General features: G+C 30.0%; 5 protein-coding genes across 10 annotated transcripts in view; 2 read left to right on the top strand and 3 right to left on the bottom strand.

Moving 5' to 3' along the window:
• Positions 1 to 11419, bottom strand: part of LOC130448435 (tumor necrosis factor alpha-induced protein 8-like protein) — a 26096-nt gene extending 14677 nt beyond the window's left edge. Inside the window, exons 1-3 of one of the 5 annotated variants that reach the window (XM_056785815.1) lie at positions 10922 to 11121; positions 6783 to 7029; positions 116 to 234 (exon numbers count right to left, since the gene is read on the bottom strand). In XM_056785815.1, coding sequence (XP_056641793.1) covers positions 116 to 188 — 73 coding nt within the window. In that variant the 5' untranslated portion in view covers positions 189 to 234; positions 6783 to 7029; positions 10922 to 11121. Of the gene's footprint in view, positions 1 to 115; positions 258 to 4896; positions 5068 to 6782; positions 7030 to 10921 lie in introns of those variants that run through there. The other 4 variants (XM_056785816.1, XM_056785818.1, XM_056785817.1 and 1 more) reach the window with 4 other exon arrangements.
• Positions 7427 to 15623, top strand: LOC130448432 (uncharacterized). 2 transcript variants are annotated; one of them, XM_056785809.1, is made up of 11 exons: positions 7427 to 7861; positions 7914 to 8122; positions 8220 to 8505; positions 8567 to 8736; positions 9950 to 10127; positions 10182 to 10244; positions 10382 to 10797; positions 12703 to 13027; positions 13875 to 14290; positions 14350 to 14586; positions 15266 to 15623. In XM_056785809.1, exons 1-11 carry the CDS (start codon positions 7688 to 7690, stop codon positions 15405 to 15407), a joined length of 2616 nt encoding a protein of 871 aa, XP_056641787.1. In that variant the 5' UTR covers positions 7427 to 7687; the 3' UTR covers positions 15408 to 15623. The 2 variants fall into 2 exon arrangements, with proteins under 2 accessions (XP_056641787.1, XP_056641788.1); XM_056785810.1 differs by having other exon boundaries at positions 7562 to 7861; positions 9950 to 10124.
• A 572-nt stretch (positions 15624 to 16195) lies between these two features.
• Positions 16196 to 18856, top strand: LOC130448438 (geranylgeranyl transferase type-1 subunit beta). The gene is made up of 5 exons (XM_056785823.1): positions 16196 to 16393; positions 16445 to 16569; positions 16624 to 16782; positions 16835 to 16998; positions 18377 to 18856. Exons 1-5 carry the CDS (start codon positions 16284 to 16286, stop codon positions 18845 to 18847), a joined length of 1029 nt encoding a protein of 342 aa, XP_056641801.1. The 5' UTR covers positions 16196 to 16283; the 3' UTR covers positions 18848 to 18856.
• A 504-nt stretch (positions 18857 to 19360) lies between these two features.
• LOC130448439 (tRNA-uridine aminocarboxypropyltransferase 2) lies at positions 19361 to 20549 on the bottom strand. The gene is made up of 2 exons (XM_056785824.1): positions 20158 to 20549; positions 19361 to 20097 (listed from the first exon to the last, which is right to left on the bottom strand). Exons 1-2 carry the CDS (start codon positions 20241 to 20243, stop codon positions 19410 to 19412), a joined length of 774 nt encoding a protein of 257 aa, XP_056641802.1. The 5' UTR covers positions 20244 to 20549; the 3' UTR covers positions 19361 to 19409.
• On the bottom strand, positions 20542 to 21615 carry LOC130448440 (protein YIPF7). The gene is made up of 2 exons (XM_056785825.1): positions 21409 to 21615; positions 20542 to 21355 (listed from the first exon to the last, which is right to left on the bottom strand). Exons 1-2 carry the CDS (start codon positions 21521 to 21523, stop codon positions 20721 to 20723), a joined length of 750 nt encoding a protein of 249 aa, XP_056641803.1. The 5' UTR covers positions 21524 to 21615; the 3' UTR covers positions 20542 to 20720.
• Between the last annotated feature and the right edge of the window lie 85 nt (positions 21616 to 21700).

Raw genomic sequence — 21700 nt, forward strand, 5'->3', positions numbered from 1 at the left:
AACAATTAACCAATTTTAACCGATCATATTCTGGCCTAAGAGCTTCCCGTCGACATTACACAAGATAACAATTTCTTAAAATAAAATACTGAAGCGGTTTGTTGTTAAAACTTACAAAGGCAATTACTGCATTCTGTAGCCACGTATTGATAAATTATCCAACTTTCAAGCTCCACCATGGTCGACATATTTAGGCAAGAATATCGGCAGTGAGTTGGTTTAGATTTAGACCATCTGAAATTGAAGATAATACATACCTGTACAGTTTTATGTTTTCTTAAATTCTTCTCATTTAATAAAATATATAGTTAAAATTTGAAATGTACGAGTTTCGTTTTCAAAATTTCAATCCTACGTTCGTATAAACATATTTATATGAAGAATCTTATCATTCTAACGAAATTTGAATATATATATATATATTCCCGATTAAACAAAAACACCTTCACAAGTAGAATGTCTAAAAGGAAACACTGCCACTGCCACAATCAATCAAAATATTCGTAAAATGAAGCCACTCACCGTTTTGTGGCACAAGCCATTATATTATAGTACAGTCAAATTTATAAAAAATATCAACAGTTGCAGCAAAATTCACGTTATATAGTCAAAAAACGTAAACTCACTGGTTATTTCAATGAAAATAATTCACCCTTTATAAATATTTTCTTCACTTGTATTAAAAAATGTGAAAGTACGTTAAAAGTCAATTAAAATGTGTATAGATATAAGCAGAAAGACATAATGGTGTGTGTAGAGTACAAGTACGAGTAACATTTAAAAAAGAAGAGAACAGACGTCACTTGTCATTTGTCAATATATGGAGGGAAGTACTTGTTGCTATAAGTTTCATAAAATAAAAATATATTAATAATGAAATAAAACACGAAAGATACATAAAGTTAAAAAAAAAAAAAAACCGATTCACTCTAATGATTTATACGAGGATTACTTCTTCAGGTGTAGAGAAACGTTGACCCCGCAATTTATTTTTAATCTAAGAGTATAAGAGAACATCATCGGGAGCCAAACAAGGTCTGTTCGGAGGGTGACCTTAACCTAACCTAACCACAAGTCGATGCGAGTTGATCGGCACCGTTCCTAAATGACGTGACGATAATGAATGTTTCAAATATATATAAACAACTCAAATGACATATGACAATACATTACCCAATAAAAATGTCAGATTTGACATATTCACATCAGTGTTGCCATATATCAAAACTTGAGTAGCAGCCCTCGTATACAGGAAATACGGGTTTTAAATCTTAGATGCCTTCTAGATTTTCTAAAGAAAAATATATTCTATCGAAATATAACTTGAAAAGAAATCAAACTTTTTAGCGAATAATTTTTCGCTAATACTCGTCTTGATTTTCAAATATTTGACTGTACTATAATCAGAATATTCAGACGACCGTTATGACTCGAGGGTCTTGTATATATTTGTCTCACCTGGCAGACCAGCTGTAATACGTCCTTTACCTCGTTCAAAAGTTCCCCAGACGCGAAATAAAGAAAAAAAAGTTACCGTCTTATTTTATTTTCTAACGAATTTCACAGCTGTGTTTGAGGCAATCATAGTATCAAGTACAACAAGGTGCATTTCCTATTTTACGTTATTTATATAACAAAATAAAAAAGTTCGCGGGGAAATTTTGTATTAGTACTTCAAAGGATTAAATATTTAGTAAACAAAGTCGATTTTTAATGGATAAACGCTCTTTGTCACTTGCTCGATAGAATCCAACCTTGAAGTAGTTAGTTTTCAAACCGCTAGATAGCCTACAATCTGCTAGAAGGGGGGCGAATCAGTTTGGGTTTGGTGGAAAAACGTTTCATGTTGGCAGCGCTGATACCCACGTTGTATTGTTAATGTGAATTTTCATAGTGTGTTTGCATTGTTGTCTACTCATCTCCCATCATGAATATATCGGCTAGTGATTTAGAAATAGATATTTCATTGCACCAAATAAATAATAGTCTCAAACCAATTCGTTTCAATTACAAACACTTCGGAATATCGCGTCGTTTTGATCTTTAGACGTTTTTCACCGTGAAAATATAATATAATCGATGTTCAGTAAGAAAATCAACTTAAAATTACTTCTCTCGTTTCCCAAAACACGGTAAACAACAACTGACAGTGTAAAGCTGTGTCGTCGGAACCATATCGTGCCGAGTCGAATCAGATCGGTCCCGATCAATGTCAATCGAATCAAGAGCAACAGTGTGGACGTGTCGATAAAATTTATCGCGCAATTATATTTGAACCATCCTCGTACAATAAAATAAAATAATTTCCACACTAAATTTAACATGATTCGATTTCGAATACCTCAAGATTTAATGATTATTCAGGTTGCGTAGTTGCCAGATTTTATTTTCATTATGAGAAATATTACAACATCAATTATTCAGTTTTTATAACTACATATAAATATTAGTACAAGAAAATGTTCTTGAAAGCTCAGAGTATTTAAATTGACATCTAGCAAGTATACAGGGTCATCTACTTTTCTAGAAGCTGAATAGTAATCGATACAAGACCAAGTCTCAAGTAAATAGAAAAAAGAAGAAGAATACTACAATATATAAGCGGTTTGTCATTGTTATAGTTATTATTTAGTGGCAGTAGCAATTCTAGATTGGACTAATTCACTTTTATACATTATCCAACGACTTTTTTCATTTTAAAAAATAGCAAATATTCAAAAAACCGTGTGAAATGGCGGCTCACAAGTTTTTATACAACCGATTACGAACCAGTTTAAATTAGCAACCAGAATTTTCAGATTTAATATCATCGGAGAAAGGAGAAAATTTTAGTATCTTCAATAGTGGATTAATAAACATGAAATTTTATTATTCCGCCAATCACGCAAATGCTTTTGATATGACAGAATGGCGAATTCGTAGGGCGTGTTACCATCATTGATTTTTTTTTCAATTATGCATATATACCACTACATGAAACATAAAAGTCCTGAATTTAAGGCTGTTCGTTTGTAATATAAGGCAAACTATAGTTTGTGGAAGAAAAAAATAAAGTTTGATCATCGTTTCCAATTTTATACAGCAGGTTTGATTGATATCGATGTAATGAGCTCAAAATAGGTGTACCAGAGAAATTTCATTCTTTTGACAGTCAGCCAAAAGATCCTTTTCGAGTATGTAGGACCACCGGTCAAAAGTTATTGCCCACCCTTTAGTTTGCGATATCCACGATAAATCGATGTAACTCCTAACTTTCAGTGCGCAATTTTGGTATTCTCTGTAATAATTTCGAAAAATAATCGTCGTCTATTTGATCCCGTTCGTTTTCCAGGATATTCCAAGGATTTACAGTGCCCACAACAATTCAATTGGGTTGGGGTGTCTTTTACGGCTAAATCATAACTTTCAGTACATTATTTCTTCCAAATTTCTCTGTGCACAACGAAACGTACAACATTTTTTATATTTTACCAAGTCTCCCGACGCCCTTCCATCAAAAAATCCTTTCAAAGCTTCTGGTTTGTTGCAATGCTACGGTTACTTTTGCATAGACTATGAAGACTTGCGGTTAATGCATGAATTTCAACCGATACTTTCTTGGTTTCACCCATTTTAAAACTTAAAAGTGTGAATTTTCGCGAACGAAAATAATTAGTATACGAACTACACAAAAAGATGTGGTAAAATTATTAATCACTGCACCTTCTTAGTCTCAAAGGACTAAACTTCAATCATAAACACCGAAAAAATAGTTCACAATTAAAGAATAATAAACAAATAAGCTGTTACTTACAAAATATTTTACCGATAGTTTCGATTAATCATACTGTATATTAAAATTGCACATGCAGTAAAATATTATTTATATTATGATATCCATAGCATCGGGTTTATATTTTATGCGTAATATCATAAACATCTTTCAAATTTCTATAATTATAATTTATTACGTCATAATATTTAATAGTGTCCTATTGACAAACTTTTACAAGTCCAAGTATTACAAATTACCGTCAAATGATTTTTTTTATACATCAAAGGTAGTTTTTATAAAAAAAATGATTATATACATCATAAATTGAAATAAATTAAGTGTATATTCAATATTACGAACTCCAATCAGAACGCGGTGACGTCTCTAATTACTTTTCAATATTACTAATTTCGTTTTCAATCGGTATAGTTCACAAAACACCATTCAACAATGAATCACCATCTAAATCAAATTAAATTTTATTACCGATGATGAGTGTATTGTATTTCTGCGTAATTTCAAACAATTAAATTTATTTTTGTTCATAAACTAAACAAAGGGAAAAAAGCAGAATGTACTTATTCATTACATTCAAGTTAATAACATTTAAATCAATATTTCATAAGAAATATACATCTGGCAACACTGCAATACCGAGTATTCGTGTACAGCGAACTAAAGATATATATGGAGGGAAAATTTATCAAAGTACAAAGATACGAATACAAGTCCTGTTTTAAAAAAATCATACTGCGTACTAAAATAGAAATTATATACAAAAAAGTAGTAAAAACACCTGAAAATACTGAGTAGAACGAATTGGAGGGAAAGAAACAGTAAAAGAATAAAAGTGGTAAACATCACACCACATCAATCTATAAAATAGGCAAACGGAAACTCTTTTTAAGAAGTTTAGTACTTATAAATAAACATAAATGTAAAAAAAAACAAGTTGTCAGCTTCTAAAATACGTTAAGAATCAAATCAACAGGCGTCAAGATGAAATTTTAGATACTAATTTTTGTTTATATTCATAATCTACTATTAACCATATTTTATATTAGTCTTTTATCAAAATAAATATGAATAGTTTCCACGTTAACAATAATATATTTTAATATTTTAAAAACGAAAATATTTACCATTTATCCAAAGTTTTTTAATTGAAATCCACACTAAATTAATCACTCTATAAACTATCTTGATAACAAGGAAAAATCCGAGAAATTAATAACCACAAGTTTAAAAATAATTCCACGAAGAAGTTAAACCCAGTGCACACTCTAACAACACTGAAATACTAACATCCAACAAGACCGCGTCTAGCGAAAATGAAAAATAAGATCATCATAATATTGCCTACAAGAATTCATGTAGAGTCCACTCCCTACCATATAAACGCAGACACGTATTTTAGTACCGAACGTAACGTTAATATAAATTACTTTTCATTTTGTTACTAACTAGATAGATAATAATGTTTTTAATTTAATAATAAAACATTATTCACCATGTTTTAATTTTGATTACAGTAGACCAAATGAACAATATAAAAAAGAAGAAGTTTGACAGGGAAATAATAACCTCTCGAGATAAAAAAGAAGATATTATACTGAGCATAAACAAAATATGTTAATATAATGTAATAAGTTGAGAAATATAAAAGTGGATACACTAATTTAAAAAAATAAAATTAAGAACATTTAGAAGCATTGAAAAATTGTAATTTAGTCGAAAAACATAAAGATTGATACAATAAGTTGAAAAAATGAATTATTCTTGATGTAATCTTACGAGGTACGATCAAAAAATACGACGAATGAAAAATTCAGTTTGGTTCGGTCTCAAAACAGATAAAAATTTGCAAAAAAAGGAAAATTTTGATTGTTTAAACAGACGATTGAGATACTGAGACATTTGGGAAACAATATGTGTAGAAAGAGACCATAAAAATGAACTAACTGCTTTATTCTTCATAATAACAACATATCCTACCAAAACTCGCTTTTTATCCACTAGTTTTTGGCCACTAAAAATCTGTTTGTCAATATCCACCTTATTCACCACATTTAGTACAATGTGTTTAAAGTGATCCCAACCATGGATTCAACCTAAGTGTATTAGTAGTCAGGAGATTAGTTCATATTTTGTCTTAAAATTTTCATTTTATTTTTAATAATTCACTACATTTTGTATCAATCCCTGTATATCATTATAGTTTGCTACATGTCTTCTTTTTTAACTAGTAAAATGCTTTTTTTATATAAATAAAGTTAAGTAAAACGAACTAAAATCTTCAAAAGATTCTGAGAACAAATACGAGCAATTTTGCGGAAGAAATTTCGAAATATTGGTTGAAAAAAAATCAAAATTTGCAACTAGTTTTAAAAACGATGTTTATCCAGCAAATGTTTGATAATAAAAACAGTTTCGAGTATAATACGGTCCTGTATAAAATAATCTGGAAGGTTATGTTCTACACAGGTTATATTTAATGATGAATTTGATTCTAGGAAGACTTTTCATTTAAAAAAACTGTATATTTATCGATTTGTTACACACCTAGTCAAAAAAAGTACACGTTTCATGAGAAAAAAGTACCGAATCTAATAATGAAAAATTCCTTCTTAATTATCATAGGAAATATGACCGAAATTGCTAGAAAATTAGCTTTAAATGAAAAAATATAAAAGAGAGTCCCTTATTAAGTCATGAATTGAGCTTCTCTGTTCACCTTGTCTGGGTCATTGATAGATAAAAATGTGCCAAGGTTGTTTACATTCCACTAGTTTCTAACGTTTTTTATGGGATTTTTATTCAAAAAAATATATAAAACAAAACGGATTTGTTAAAACACACCCGAAAAGTAATGAAATCACGTAATCATTTGAGTAATTTCGAGAAAGCGCCTATGTATTTTGCAACATTGAAAAGACAATAAAAATAATAGTAAGTAATTAACCTAACCTAACCTAACAGTTAACTAAAAAATCTATTATTTATGAATTAAAAATTATTAGGTACTTACCTGAAGCATGAAAATTGATTTGTTGTGAATTGTTGACAGCAAGTAGGTAAATTAGATTGTTGTTATAGCAACGGATATTGCGCCTACTGAATCTAAAGACTGCCGTAAAATATCACTCAAAATATATTGGATTCATTTTAACTTAGCTTCGTTTTATATTTAAAGGTATCATCATTTCATCTTTCGTGTTTTTACGAAGTTTTATTTGATTTTTTGTCATAATCAATACCATGTTTACGAAACTGAACTGTAAGTTGAGTTAAAAAAGAAGAAATAATATTTTGACGTATTCTTCGAGAGGTTACGTATTTGGTTGCTGCTAATCATACGACCATCGTATTAATAAAAATTATGCTACATTAGAATTAACTGACATTTGCATTTCAAATACTTCTCACTTATATATGAAGAAAAAAAAATCTTTTTCTTTAACTTATTACTCCTCAGACATTTTTATATGTTTTTTGTGGTAATTCGTCAAGATTTTAGGTCTTTTTCTTTGAAAATTAATTCAAAATAACGACGGAAATAGGTCAACACATCAATTTCTACACGTCATTTTAAACATATTTTTATAGAAAAAATACCGGAAGTCAAGACCAATTACCATGAAATAAATTATTCCAAATAACATTAATTTTTTCACAATAAAGTAGTTTATCATCCAATTTGTTCAAATATTAGAGAACAAACAAGAATATTGTGTTCTTTAAATAACTTCATAATTTAATATTCATCTCAAGGATAAAAAATACGAGTATCTATTAAAAAAAGTTAATAATCCGATTGCCGTATGAATAGACACTACCCAAGTATTTATTTTGTCCGCCGGTTCTAAACATTGTTTTCAACTTCAATCAAATTTTTTTAAAAAAATCGTGAAATATGCGCATTAAAGACAAAAAATGAACAGTGATCGTTTAAAAAAAATTCAGGATTCAATATATTCCGCTAACGATGAAAAACACTTAAATGAATCCTTAAAAATTTATATAGACACTGTTATCTCTGTAACGTGGGATTTAAAAAATTTATATAAAGAAATTTGTTCGAGCAGGTACTTTTTCGAACCTATTAACGTAAGTAATTATATTTTATCAAACATAATATAGTATAATTTTAACTTTTTAGAAATATTTTTTATCGGGAGATAAAACGAGAATTTTAGGTCTACTCGACAATACTACTTTTTTTTATGATATTATAATTGAGGATTTTGCCAGATGGACTATAAAAAAAGAAATACTGCACTTGCTTAACAACTGTTTATGTGCGTTAAATCCAGGTGATGTTAATGGAATAAGTAATAAGATTTACGCTGGTTGTTCTAAATTTTACATGTAAGTAGATATTTCAAATCTAGTGTCTTCTAGTTTAGTTTTATCAATAACTGCCCATTAAATCATTTTCTCTTTTAAATTTGGCTAAACATTTCAGTCACAAGTTATTTGATGTATTAGGCATTTACGGAGATTATGATTTTCAAGCTTTAATATTAGAAGTGATATTTCATACAATTAATATAAAAGAGTTAGAAAATCTATCGAAAGAATTAATACCAGAAGCAGAACAATTAAGAAAAGAATTTTTAAATATTAATATTGAAACATTTGATGAAACTACAAGAGAATTTTTAAATAGTTATAATGAAAAATGCAATAAAATATTTTCTATTTGTTGCCAAAATGTTGTACTTGGATCTATACATTGTTGCCAACAAGAGGTGAGCAATAATTGCACAAATTCGTTAGGTATTAAATTTTTGCTAAGACAAATTTATTTAGGATAAACTCAAAGGATTATGGGTAGATTTTAATATGGTAGACGGGGCTGTAAGTTGGTATGTTATGTTAGAATCACTCAATATTAAAGGCTGTACACTAAATGGCAAAAAAAATGTTTGGAATTTGATCACATTTTTTAAAAAGGATGTAAAAAGGGTTGATTTCAAGAGGTAAGTAAAATAAGAAAGAAAAAACAAAATAAACGATTTAATTTTTTAATATTCCTTATATGTTTATCCATAAGATAGTATAACAATAAATATGAGCTCAACTTAGTGATGGATTTACTAGCAGGCTGTAGTCTAGGGCTGCAAATTTCCAGTAGCGGTAAATTTTGTTCAAAATTTTTCTATTTCCATTTACAAGATTTTAAAAAATCATTGAATGTCTCCCTATGAGCAATTGCTAAACGCTTTGTGAAATATACTACATAGTGAGACAAGAAATGTCCAGTGCGCTGAATATGAGTCAGTCTGCTGGTTCCAGAATGATCCGCACCAAGAGACTGGTAACTATTATTGAAGACGCGGTTCCAGAAGAAAATGCATATCCAAGAGCGATGATGGATTTATTGTCAGTACATCTCTTAGACTCACTGATGTTCAAGTCGAACAACCAACAGAAGACTTAAGGCAGCTAATTTTGAGCCAAAAAGAACAGGTATTGGCCCCAAATTAATCCCAGCCTACATACTAGCCAGAGAACAATGTGGATCCGTTCTCTTCTCAGTGTGTGCATGGTAGCGATAGAAGAGGACTTACTTAGGCAAGCTGCGAGGTGTTTGAACAGCGCTGGGTACCCACAGAATACGTGGTCTACAGTTTCTTCTTCCAGAGGTACACCCATCTATGTGTTGAGACACACATTTCTCTATCCATCTCTGCAGAGTTTGCCTAGCAAGCAGATGTTGAGATATAATAGGAACACTTTTGGCTACACCAAGAAAGGGTTCTGGGCCCATTGGCCCTTCCTGATCTGGCGAATGAGTCCGCTTTGTCGTTTTTCTTGTTACCGGGAACCCAAACGAAATGGATCTTGTATTTATCATTCACCAGTTTTTCAAGAACTTTCTGGCAATTCCAGAACTAGCCTAGAGCACACCATATAGGTCGTTATGGCTTTTTGGCTCTATTGATTGAGCAGATTACTATGTTCCACCAGAGCAAATAATTCGGCTTCGAAGATGGTAGTACATTCCCCAAGCGATAAAGAGAATAATCAAGGATCTTATATGAAACCTTAGTTCCCAAGTTGAAATTTTATTACTTAATAATGTAATTTGAATAATTGTGAACTTAGGTATCGAATTTTAGATGTCAGTGGAGGCGGCAAATCTGTAAATCCGCCACTACAACGGTCGGTTTCAACAGAACTTATTTTCAGATCTACAAACACTGTTAAAATCACAATAGAATTAAAACGACCAACTTTAAGTTCCTATCGGGATTACCAACAGATTCTAGATAAAGAATTAACTGTACATTTCGAAATAGCCAAATCTGTTAAAACAGAGTTTCTCATTTCAGACGTCTTATCAAAGACGTTTGGTAGAACAACAGTGGTAAAAATAACATTTCTATGTATGTGAATTGTGTTACTCAAATTTCTATTTCAGAACAATTCGAACCAACATAGATCTGATGAAATTTTTCAGATGAAATTGTCTCTAAATAGAAAGGTGTGTATAACTTTTGATATATATATTTCAATAGTATACTTAAAGAAACATTTTTGGTGTTTATTTTTCATATTTTTAGGTTCCGAATTAATTTTTACTGAAGAAAAAAAAATACTTATTGTCTTGATTTGTTTCAGATCTTACGAAAACGAAGATCTTCTTCAAACGATCCCAAAAGTGTCTCATTACACGATACGTCTTCATTATCAAATTGTTTGCTGTGTTTAGAAGAAAAATCAATTCCAGAAACGCACCTATCTAAGGAAGTTGTTGTAGGAACCCAACAACCACAAAAATTACGCTCACCTATAGCTGATAATAGTAAAAGAAGCGATTCAATAATTTCTAAAGATAAAACTTTTGGGATTCCGAAAAATCGATCGAGTTTATTACAACAAAAAGAAATTCCTGTGGGTATCAATAGGAAAAGTGGCGATTTTGGTAGTGAATCGCATATTTTCATTTGTTCAGAACAAGAAAATTGTGATAAAGAAAATTTGGATATGGAGAATCAGGCAAAGAGAGCGCGAATTGATACCGAAGAAATTAACAGGTAAATAGAATAACTTATAGTGTAATTGTTTATAAAATAGTCGAGAAAATACTATAAATAAATTATAAAACCTACCTAATACAACAATCATAGTATATCATATATAATGTGAAATATTACTCACGTGTTTATTTATATATGGATTTTTTTATCTTGACTGATTTTCCAACAATTGACATCTCATAACTTATATATTCATGTATAATTCTGCAAGCAAACGGCATGGCATCTACTTGTAACATGTGTTTAACTTTAACCCCATATTTCGGAATATACATCTGTCCACCACGACAATATGACCGCGTCTCAATACTATTCAACTTCCACCTGATGTTATCGAATAATTTAGTATCGATATAAGAATCAATACATTTCATTCGATATATCAAATATCGTTAAAAATTAAATAACACACTTTCACCACAGGCAAAATAAGTCAAAATAAAACGTAACACCCCGAAGCTTCGGTACTACACTAGAAAATAGTAATTGTTACTTATATTAATAATAATACATTATTTAGATAAATACGAAAAATACATTCTTTACCATATATCTTATAGTATTGATCTACTAAGAATATATCCATTATTTACTTTTTGCATGAACATCCACACTTGACATACGACATCGACGCCGCAATTATAATAGGTTCGTTCCAACCCATCAAAAAACCGTCCTTGGTACGGTGACGATTCTGCGCAATAGAGATTAAATGTTCCAACCGGGCGGTTATCGTTATACGAACGATTCTGTTTTGCGTTTCCAACCGACCTAGGTATCGTTTGTGAACCGTTTCCAGGACGGTCTTTTCGATACTTCGATGATAGCAAATAGTGTTACAAGAACCGTGCATAGCCAGAGATTGCGAAAAAATATCTATAAACGCTTCCAATAACCGTTCCAAGAACGGTCCCGATTAGCAGGTTGGAATAAACCTAATAAAGCTAATGTTTGCTTACTTGTATTTTCCCAAACCTATAATAAGGTATTAAATTTCAACTGTAATCTTAAGTAAAAGAATGAATATGTTAGTTATTACAAGTTATATTAATTTTGAAACATAGAATTTAGTTGTTACCCAGTGATATAATTACTTCGTATATTTAGGTAATCTATCGTTTTATGTCACTTTTTCCACAAAAACAATATGGCACCCAATGTTTATATGTTAATAGTATACATTAGAAACGATTCAGTTAAAAATCGTGTTGAAAATGAAATGTGGTATGTATAAATAGTGTGTGCGTTATATATCAATAGAAATTACTGAAAAATTGCTCGTGTGTGCGTTATATGTGATTAATCTTGGAAAGACGATTATTTACTATTCTCACTGAATTCTCATTTTATTAGGTAAATTATAAGATACTTCAGTCGTAATTACAATATTAATTAAATTTTTTCCATTCTGTAATCACTTTGAGGATATTTAATTAAGATACAAATATGCTTTTCTAAAACAATAAGGTTTGGATTTTGCGTTTTTCAAAGTTGTTTTTATGAATTTAAAACCTCAGTAAAGTTGTATTTCTGTAAAATTATTAAGTAATTATGTTTTCATATTTCTAAATTTTGATTAATAAATTTATTATTTGATACCTGATTTATAAATCTAGTGGTGTACCTTTGTTCCATGCTTATTGTGGGAATACAAAAAATTATAAAATACTTCAAACAATACGAAATATGAATAAACCACATAAATCATGAGTTTTAGCTTTCATAGGTTTCAATACTGCATTGTGTAAATTTATTTTATTAAAAAACATTAATTCCCCTTTTTTAATATAAAAAATTATTTTTTGCTCCGTAAATCCTTATTCTTTAAACATTTTTCAAAAAATTTAAAAATTGGGGTTGTTTTTCATAAAGTGTTCCACATTATTTCTTTTTATTTTGTAGAAATAATTCAAAAGATGCTACTGAATCTAAGTGTAGCAAGCAGAAATCAACAGAAACAGTCAACAAAAGAAAAAAATCTAGTTTAGTTAAAGATAAACCCAAAGTAAAAAAGAAATCGACGTATTCAAAAAAAAATTATTCTAAAACGAAATCAAAAAAGAATTTTGATGTCAAGAAAATAACTAGTAAAAATTACGATGTTGATATAGAAGATAGTGTCATTTATAAATCGATCTCTGATTTCTTTCATATTGACTCAAAAGATAGTTTCTTGAAGAGATTTAACAAATATGATGCGAAATTAATGCGTAAAGGGAATCAGACGGTAAGTTTTCTATAAAAAATCGATCATATTTGAACAAATATTCTCGGATTACATCATAGTTTGCCTAAAACCACGCGAGTGAGGTTATGTTTTGATTGCTTTACCAAGAAATTGGATAATTCGATAGAAAATTAGTATGATCGAAATTTATTTAACTATTTTTCTTTAAAAAACTTGTTTTTTTCTTCTAAAATATCTAGAACTGTCAAGTATTATCGAATTACATCATAGTTTGCCAAAAAACGCAAGAGAAAATTCACGTTATCGAAATTTATTTCTTTAGAATATATATTGTTCTGTTCTCTAATAAGTTTTATTTTTGGTCTTTACTTAGGTATTTATCCGGCCAACTTTGTTTTGATACTCATTTATGTATGTTGGTATCACTGGGTAATGTAATGGTAGCAGCTTGATAACTACAAATGTACCAATGCTATAAAATATAATAAAAATAGGAATATTAGGAATAATCATACCAACAAATAAAACAATGTGAATGTATTATTTTAAATTTGATTTTATTTTATAAAACAACTGAAAACTGTCAAGTACTATAAGATTAAATCATATTATGCATTGTGAGGTTATGTTCCAATTGTAAACCATTTAGAACTTTCAAATATTTTCGAATTCGAAACTTTTCCATCGTTTTATCAAGTATATTAATAATTTAGTGAAAAATTAATAATAACTAAATTTATTTCACTATTTTTCTATCCAGATGGTAAGTTTATTATAGCTTAATATAAAATTTTAAGACTTTAAGAATAACATTTAAGGAAAATAAAACAATTTCAATATTCGATATAAACATTTGGGATTTGGTTTAATTTACAATTTTTTTTAGAGTAACTTGAACATGTCGATAGAGAAAATGAGAGAAGTAAGTGACAATGACTCTGTCGACTCGGCTCTTGGTTTATTAAAAAAGTTGCCGATAATACCAACAACTCCACCTCCGCTTCTTGAAACTAATACTTCAACTTCTTCACCTATTATAAGAAAAATGAAAAAAGTACAACCCCTTTCACTTACCCCTAAATCCGATGCTAATATCGACGAATTAGTCGAAGGGGGGAATAACGCCCTTAGTGAGAAGATAATTGGAATAAAATCCCGTAAAATTGTTGGAAATGATCAATTTTATTGGGATATTTCACCAGTATGGTCAGTAACGGCTTATAGATGTTCTCAAACAACTATTTTGAATTCCTCAGATTTCCTGGGATTCTATTATATCATTATATTTTATCATTATGACATGTAAGTGAATTAAAAAAAATCCTGAACTGTTTTTGTCTAAATGTTTTACTTCGCTTTAGTTTTGAGGATGATACAGAAGCCGAAAAAGAGATTTTCGAGATCAATAGCAGGTTGCAAGAATTGTATAATTTGAAGACGAAGATATTGATATGTTTTGTAGGGTGTAAAAAACGTTTGTTTGAAAAAATTGCTTCTCATGTGGAATACAAGAACTTGCAGGTACCTATAGTTGCGGACAATGGAAGGTTTGTTTCTGTATTTTTGAAAATGGATTTGAAAAACATGTCTGCTAAAAAGTGAGTATATATTGATAAGAGTATGATTAGTTTTATGGAAAATTAAGATTTTGGTTTATTTTACCGTTTTTCTTAAAAATATTGATATTCCTTCCAAAAACGTGTGTAAAGTTATTATTTAATTGTGAAACATCTAAAACTGTCAAGTATTCTTGGATTATATCATAGTTTGCATTTAAAAACTGCTTTTCAGGTTATGTACTAATCGTTTATGAGGAATATTTTATCGAAAAAATCGCGTTATGCTCTAATTACACCAAAAAGATGAATAATTCGATGAAAAATTAACATTATTGTAGGTTGTTTTGCTATTTTTCTTTCAAAATTTGATCTTCCCTTCTAAAACATCTAAAACTCTCAAGTATTCTAAAACTACGTTATCGTTTGTCTTTGAAAACTTGTGCGAGGTTATGTTGTTATTGTAAAACATCTGAAACTATCGAGTATTCTCCAATTATGTCCTATTTTATCGAAAAAATAGCGATATGCTCTAATTATACCAAAAAGATAAATAATTCGATAACAAGTGAAATTAACATTATCATTAAAGGAAAATTCGAATTTTGTTACAAAATAAAACATATAATAACATGTTACACATTTATACTTGAAATGATTGTAAAGCATTCTGCCTATATTTTTATTGCTGTCAACCCTCTTTTATGGATTTCTCTTATAGGTCTTATATATTGGTAAACGACAGTGGTTCTGTAGTTATGAAAAAAATTTATGCTGTAAAATTTATGATTAACATACAGGGGATATTTAACGATGTAAACAACTTTCAAAAAACTGCCCATTTCAAACATTCTACTGAATGAAATGAGATTTTCCTATATTTTTTGAATTCCAGATTTTTAGAATTATCAAATAAAATATTAAGATATTTAAATGTTCAAAAACCTATTTAATATTGTAAAAATTTATCAAGTTTCGTCTATTATTGTTTTCACTATTATTATTATATATTAGTTACAAGCAACTGTTATATTTTCTAATTTTTTTTTTATATTTTGAATAAACTTTGTGAAACATTTCGTCAATTTTTTACACTGTCCATAAAATACATGTACTTTCTTGGTTAGTTTGACATATCTAACAATAATCGAAATTTGTGTTGTCTTTAATAAGTATTCATCGCAGTTTAAGACAACCGGAAAACATTGAAAAATATTTGTCAATGAAATACTATGAGAGGTCAATAAATCATTTATAGACATAACCAGACGAGGTCCTGGTACGCTAATGAAAGAAGATCTTAGAACTATAGTGCGAAAGAGAAATTCCTAGATATCTATAAAATGAAATCCATGAATAAAGAAGTCAGTACTGTTAATATAGTAAAGTACATATATTATCAATAGTGATTGAATTTTTGATAGACTTAACAAAATGAGGCCGTAGTACGATTATGAAAGAAGATTACTGAACTATACTAAAAATTGATTTTGTAATATGTTATAATAAGTATCTTCCTAATATTTACATGATGAAATCTATAAATCTTCTAAAGAAGTCAGTATTGTATATACAGTAAAAAAAAAATACTTCCTAAATAAATTTAGATATAGGATATTTTTATTGACGAAGCCAAAAGATGAAAATAAGAAGAAGAAATCTGTCAAAGTCATAATAATGGGGGCGCGGACGGAGTGTGTATAGTATACAAATATATTTTTTTATACATAAATTGAAAAATGGAAAAACAAAATTTACATCAATTTGCACCAAATCTGCACAAAAAGTATTTGTTATTTATATTAAATGGTAAATTGCCTTCGTCCCAGAGCTCAATGGACACAAATAGGTAATATATAGAGGACAACATCAACAACAAAATTTATCTACCAATTTACAGGTCAGTACTTATGTATTTTGCTGTATCCGGTTTAGATATTCTAGGAGAAATACATAATATCCCTAAAGAACGTCGAAAGTCAATTATAGATTGGATTTATTCATTACAAGTAGTGAATGAAGAAGGTAGGGTGTAGTATAGTATGATAATTTAATGAAATAATTCTGTAACTTTTCAAGAATTGGTTAGTGGGTTCCAAGGATCGACAACTTTGAATACAGCAGGGAACAACACTATTTACAAATGGGCTCATATAGCAAATACTTATTCTTGTTTAGTGACCCTTTTGATTCTTGGAGATGATTTGAAAAGGGTTAATAAACAAGCTATTTTGGACAGTAAGTGAAACTACAGTTTTAGTATCTTGATGACTATAGCGGGATTTTCAAGGTTTAAAAACACTACAGCAGCCCGATGGCTCATTTAAGGGCGCTAAAGAGGGGGTAGAAAGTGATATGAGGTTCGTGTATTGTGCTGCTTCCATCTGCTACATCTTGGACGACTGGAGTTGTATAAACATGGAATCAATGATTGAATTCATTTTAAATAGCATAGTAAGTATCATATATTTGGCAATTAACACAGAGTTTATAACTTATAAATTCTGAAATTGTATGATGTATGAGATGGAAAATTTGCTTAGTTCCACCCTGGTATTAACATGACATTTGTGATACTGATGACATAGAACATATAATTGCAGATAATCACAAAAAATATGGCTCATAGAGACACATAATTGACATTTGATAGATTATACATAACATTGAACACATTAGAACTGACTGATAGTCACAGAACATATGATAGATTGTAGATGACATTGATGAAATTGATCTACTCCTATAAAATACATAGAATTTCAAATTTTTCTCGAATTACGTCATAGTTTGCCTAAAAAGCTTGCATGAGGTTAAGTTCTAATTGTTTCATCAAGAATATCAATTATTTCATGAACAGTTGATATTATAATAGTCTATTTCACTATTTTTCTTCAAAACAATATGACATTTCTTCTAAATAACTAAAAATGTCAAGTATTTTTGAATTACATTATAGTTTGACTAAAAAACGCGGGTGAGGTTATGTTCTAATTGTAAAACACATAAAAGTCAAGAATTCCCTAATTACATCAAAACTAAGTTGGAATGTCTGGAACTGTTGGTGATATTTATACAGAACAAACTGTTCACACTACCACTACACCAACACTTAGTGTAGTGTTCAGTATAATGATGTCATAGTTTGCCTATAAAAACGACGTGTGAAATTATCTTTTAATTGATTCACCAAGTATATAAATGATTAGATGAATAATGAACATTATTAAATTATAGTTACTATTTTCCTTAAAAAAAATCGATGTCTTTTCTAAAATACATAGAACTGTCAAATATTCTCGAATTGCGTCATAGTTTACTTTAAAATGCGTGCTCTAGTTACAGATGAAAATTTGATAAATGATCACAGAACCTATGATGGGTTGAAGATAATTCAGAACACATTTGATTTGACACATGGCACATAATACATTGACGCATGATCACAGAACAAATAATGGTTTATAGCTGACAGAACTCTTTATATTTGACAGATGTCATACAACAAACAACTGACAGATAAACAAAGAATAACGCCAAAATTTTTTTAAAAAACTGTGATGGGCTAAAAATGACAGAAGACATTGACAGATTATATTTGCGCAGCACGCATAATCACAGAAAATATTACGGATTATAGATGACACATAACACATCATATTTGACTGATGACGCCCAACAAATAGTTGACAGATGACACAGAACACAATTTTTTTTAAACTAATTTTATTCCATAAGGATTCATTTTTGATCAATAAAGGACTAATAAAATCAGGAAAGGATTCCATTGAGACGGCTATATATTTGGTAGTATTTTATAATTTATTTTCAGTCATACGATGGAGGAATTGGTCAAGGTCCCGAACTAGAATCACATTGCGGTTCGACTTTTTGTGCTGTTGCCAGTTTAGCGTTAAGCAAAAACTTGGATAGACTGACAAAAGCACAATTCGTAGCTTTGAGACGATGGTTACTATATAGATTCGACGGAGGTTTCAACGGCCGCCCTAATAAACCCATCGATACGTGCTATTCGTTTTGGACTGGTGGGGCGTTGAAGATTTTAGATGCTTATGAATTTATCCAGAACGAAAATAACGATCAGTATGTTTTGATGACTCAGGATAGATACGGTGGGTTTTCTAAGTGGGTTAATGTGGTTCCGGATCCCATGCACACCTATCTCGGTTTGGCTGGATTGAGTCTCATGGGATTCGGGGGGTTGACAGAAATGTATTGTGAATTGAATATAACTACTAGAACTTTTGATCATTTGATAGATATACAAGGGACAATAAAGTAATTTTTCAATTTTAGTAGTTTTATTTCTATTAAAGTATTTATAGAAGTGATGTTTTATCGATTAAAAAAATTGGAGGGCGTTCGAAAATATTTAATAAATATATATAATAATGCTGGTTTAAAAGTTGAAGAAATTCAACTTAAAATAAAATGTCTTAACAGATCGTATCACAGGCTTGGAAGAATTCATATTTTATTACCACGTGACTATGCCAATCGTGCTGAACATACTGTTTATAACAACTAAATTTACCATAAAACTTTCTGGTCCTTCGAGCCGGATATGAACGATATATGCACGGCTTGGAGGACCAAATTGTATAATTGTTGATAATGGTATTGTATAATGGTACAACGTATCCTGAAATTCCTGGATGTGATATCTATATAAAATACCAATTGTACTTTCAAAATTTTTAAAAAAGTTGTAGGAAGTCACCAATACGAATTAATCTCTGATAACCAGAAATTGTAGGTCATGTGTAAGGTTACTTTGTATTCAAAGGAGTCAAAATAATTTATAGTTATTTATTATTAACAATTAGTGTTATTATACTCTATTTTTATTCATTATATTTATAATCACGGTCGTTTCTCATATATTCAGCATCCTTTAGTATCTTATTCAGCCGTTTTCCTATCAACTTTGGATAAGTGTTATTTTTTATCCGAAATTCTTTACTTTGATGAGATACCGCACCGTTTTGTAATTGAAAGTCACACATTGCTTTAAGAGGTTTACACAACTTATCATTATAACTATCGTCTTTTTCTAAAAGTCCCAAGGTTAACGCGGCAGTTTCTATAGTACTCAAACAACCATCTGCGGGTTGCGTTCTGATTATGTAATTACTAGTATCATTATCAAGAATTTTCACTTGTTTAAGGGAGTGTAAAATTGGACTACCGGTGTAAATTGCTTTAGCTTGAGGCCAAGTACCGTCTATCAGTACTATATTGTACGATTTTACTTCATTTACAACTACGTCACGGATATCTACTGCTGTACGACTAGGATATAATAAAATTGTATCTGGAGTATTTAAAATTTCTTCTAAAACACTGTATTTTCCTGGAAATCGCTTTCCTTTGAAAACGAGGCATTTAGACGGGTGTAGAGATAATTCTAACATAGTAGCTGTCCTAAGGCACCTCTTCTCTTCTGCTGGGTGTTGTAATAATATTATTCGACTCTTTGGGTACATACGAGGAACTGGTAACCATTTACAATAACAAACTGTTGACGGACGGCTGAAATATCATTTACATAATCAATTTTTACAAGTAATTAGTTATCAATATTTAACTTACTAGCAATCTGAACAAACATCTCTCATTAAAGGCGGATCGGCAAGTATTGAGGCTAAGTCTAATAACGCATCGGCTTCGTCAATCATTCTTGATTATTAGAAATTCACGAATAAGTTTTTAAACATAAAATCAAAGGAATTAATCATTCATTTGTAATATTTTGGCCTATTATTAAATAACACAGAATAAGAAGATAATTTAGGTTATGTATTACTGATATGAGCATAGACATATCAGCTGCGTTCGGCAATGTTGTTCGCGGAGCAGAAAGCGATTTTTATTGTGATCAGGTTGTACAGATTGATTATTGCAACGAACGAATAATGAAGAAAAACTTAAGCCTTGGGAGTAGTATGTGGTGGATATTTTTTTAAAAAAGAAGAACTACGAGTATAAATTTATTTATTAAAAATTATTAATTCTAATCGCTATCTTGGTAGGAATAAATTTAAATAAATATTAGTTAAATTGAATACAGAATAATAAAATTATGCCAATATTACAAATACAAATTTCTTTGAGCACAACGCCTTTAAAATATAAATTAAACATAATTTGTTGAATTAAAAGAGTACTAACAATGTAATAACACCGTAAACCAACATACAAGGGTAAGCAATAAGAGGTTGTTGTTCCTTATCACCAGACACTGCAACAAACAATCTCGATGCTGATAAAGTGGCCCAAATAACTGTTAAAATTGCTAAAACTAATCCCAGTGGTCCATTAAGTATGAAAAATATTCCTATGCTAGAGAGAGCGACGATTGGGATTAAACAATAGCCTAAAATGCTTCCAACAGTTGCTATACTAAAAGTTCCACTAGCTGGAGTCATTAAATTAAGCAAAAAGTACATCAAAATGCAGGAAATCATCGAGATTCCGTAAATATATCCGCTTTTCCCAGCTAAAAATAGAGTGGCAGCAAGAAGTAGACAAAAAAATATAGGCCCGACTAAATCTGAATCTTTTGTCAGGTATTCTGCATCATCGGCAAGGCTGTGACCCCGCAAAGGATTCAACACAGCAATTATTTTTTCCAATATTCTATCTGGATATATTTCTAATTCTTCTAGTAATGGAGGCTCATCAAATTCGTCTCTTTCTTTACCCAAGGTATCGTATGGTTCAGGAATTAGCATTTGCATTGGGGTATTTGCGTAATTTTGATCAATGAATTCTGCATTTGTGTTGAATTCTACAAAAAGTGTAATTTGTTATTCATGTTTTCATAAGGCTTTCAATACTCACCTAAATATTGATTTTGAAATTGATTATAATCTTGTTCATAATAATCTTGATTCACATGAGCAGGCTGTTGCGGCCAATAATAGTCTTGTTGATTCGAATTAGTATAATCACCCATGGTTATATCTTAAATTAACTATTTACATCAAAATATATGTTTTCATGATCGTATAACCTTAAAACTGACGTGTCAAGTCTTCTTTTTATAAATTCTATGACGTATAACGAAAGTGCAAGATTTACAGTTAAATTATGTTACGGCAATAAACTAATGTATTGTTTAATTAAACAAAAC

The sequence above is a fragment of the Diorhabda sublineata genome, chromosome 8 (assembly GCF_026230105.1).
Source record: "Diorhabda sublineata isolate icDioSubl1.1 chromosome 8, icDioSubl1.1, whole genome shotgun sequence".
In the NCBI taxonomy this organism is placed as follows: domain Eukaryota; kingdom Metazoa; phylum Arthropoda; class Insecta; order Coleoptera; family Chrysomelidae; genus Diorhabda; species Diorhabda sublineata.

What these genes read in the sequence shown, in the direction of transcription:
- LOC130448438 (XM_056785823.1), top strand. Translation starts at nt 16,284, where the DNA reads ATGGAAAAACAAAATTTACATCAATTTGCACCAAATCTGCACAAAAAG. An exon ending in TAAACAAGCTATTTTGGACA is followed by an intron (nt 16,783 to 16,834) that starts GTAAGTGAAACT and finishes GGGATTTTCAAG; the next exon opens with GTTTAAAAACACTACAGCAG. An exon ending in AATTCATTTTAAATAGCATA is followed by an intron (nt 16,999 to 18,376) that starts GTAAGTATCATA and finishes ATTTATTTTCAG; the next exon opens with TCATACGATGGAGGAATTGG.
- LOC130448432 (XM_056785809.1), top strand. Translation starts at nt 7,688, where the DNA reads ATGAACAGTGATCGTTTAAAAAAAATTCAGGATTCAATATATTCCGCT. An exon ending in GATACCGAAGAAATTAACAG is followed by an intron (nt 10,798 to 12,702) that starts GTAAATAGAATA and finishes TTTATTTTGTAG; the next exon opens with AAATAATTCAAAAGATGCTA. An exon ending in ATATTTTATCATTATGACAT is followed by an intron (nt 14,291 to 14,349) that starts GTAAGTGAATTA and finishes ACTTCGCTTTAG; the next exon opens with TTTTGAGGATGATACAGAAG.
- LOC130448439 (XM_056785824.1), bottom strand. Translation starts at nt 20,243, where the DNA reads ATGATTGACGAAGCCGATGCGTTATTAGACTTAGCCTCAATACTTGCC. An exon ending in GATGTTTGTTCAGATTGCTA is followed by an intron (nt 20,098 to 20,157) that starts GTAAGTTAAATA and finishes ATGATATTTCAG; the next exon opens with CCGTCCGTCAACAGTTTGTT.
- LOC130448440 (XM_056785825.1), bottom strand. Translation starts at nt 21,523, where the DNA reads ATGGGTGATTATACTAATTCGAATCAACAAGACTATTATTGGCCGCAA. An exon ending in ATTTCAAAATCAATATTTAG is followed by an intron (nt 21,356 to 21,408) that starts GTGAGTATTGAA and finishes CACTTTTTGTAG; the next exon opens with AATTCAACACAAATGCAGAA.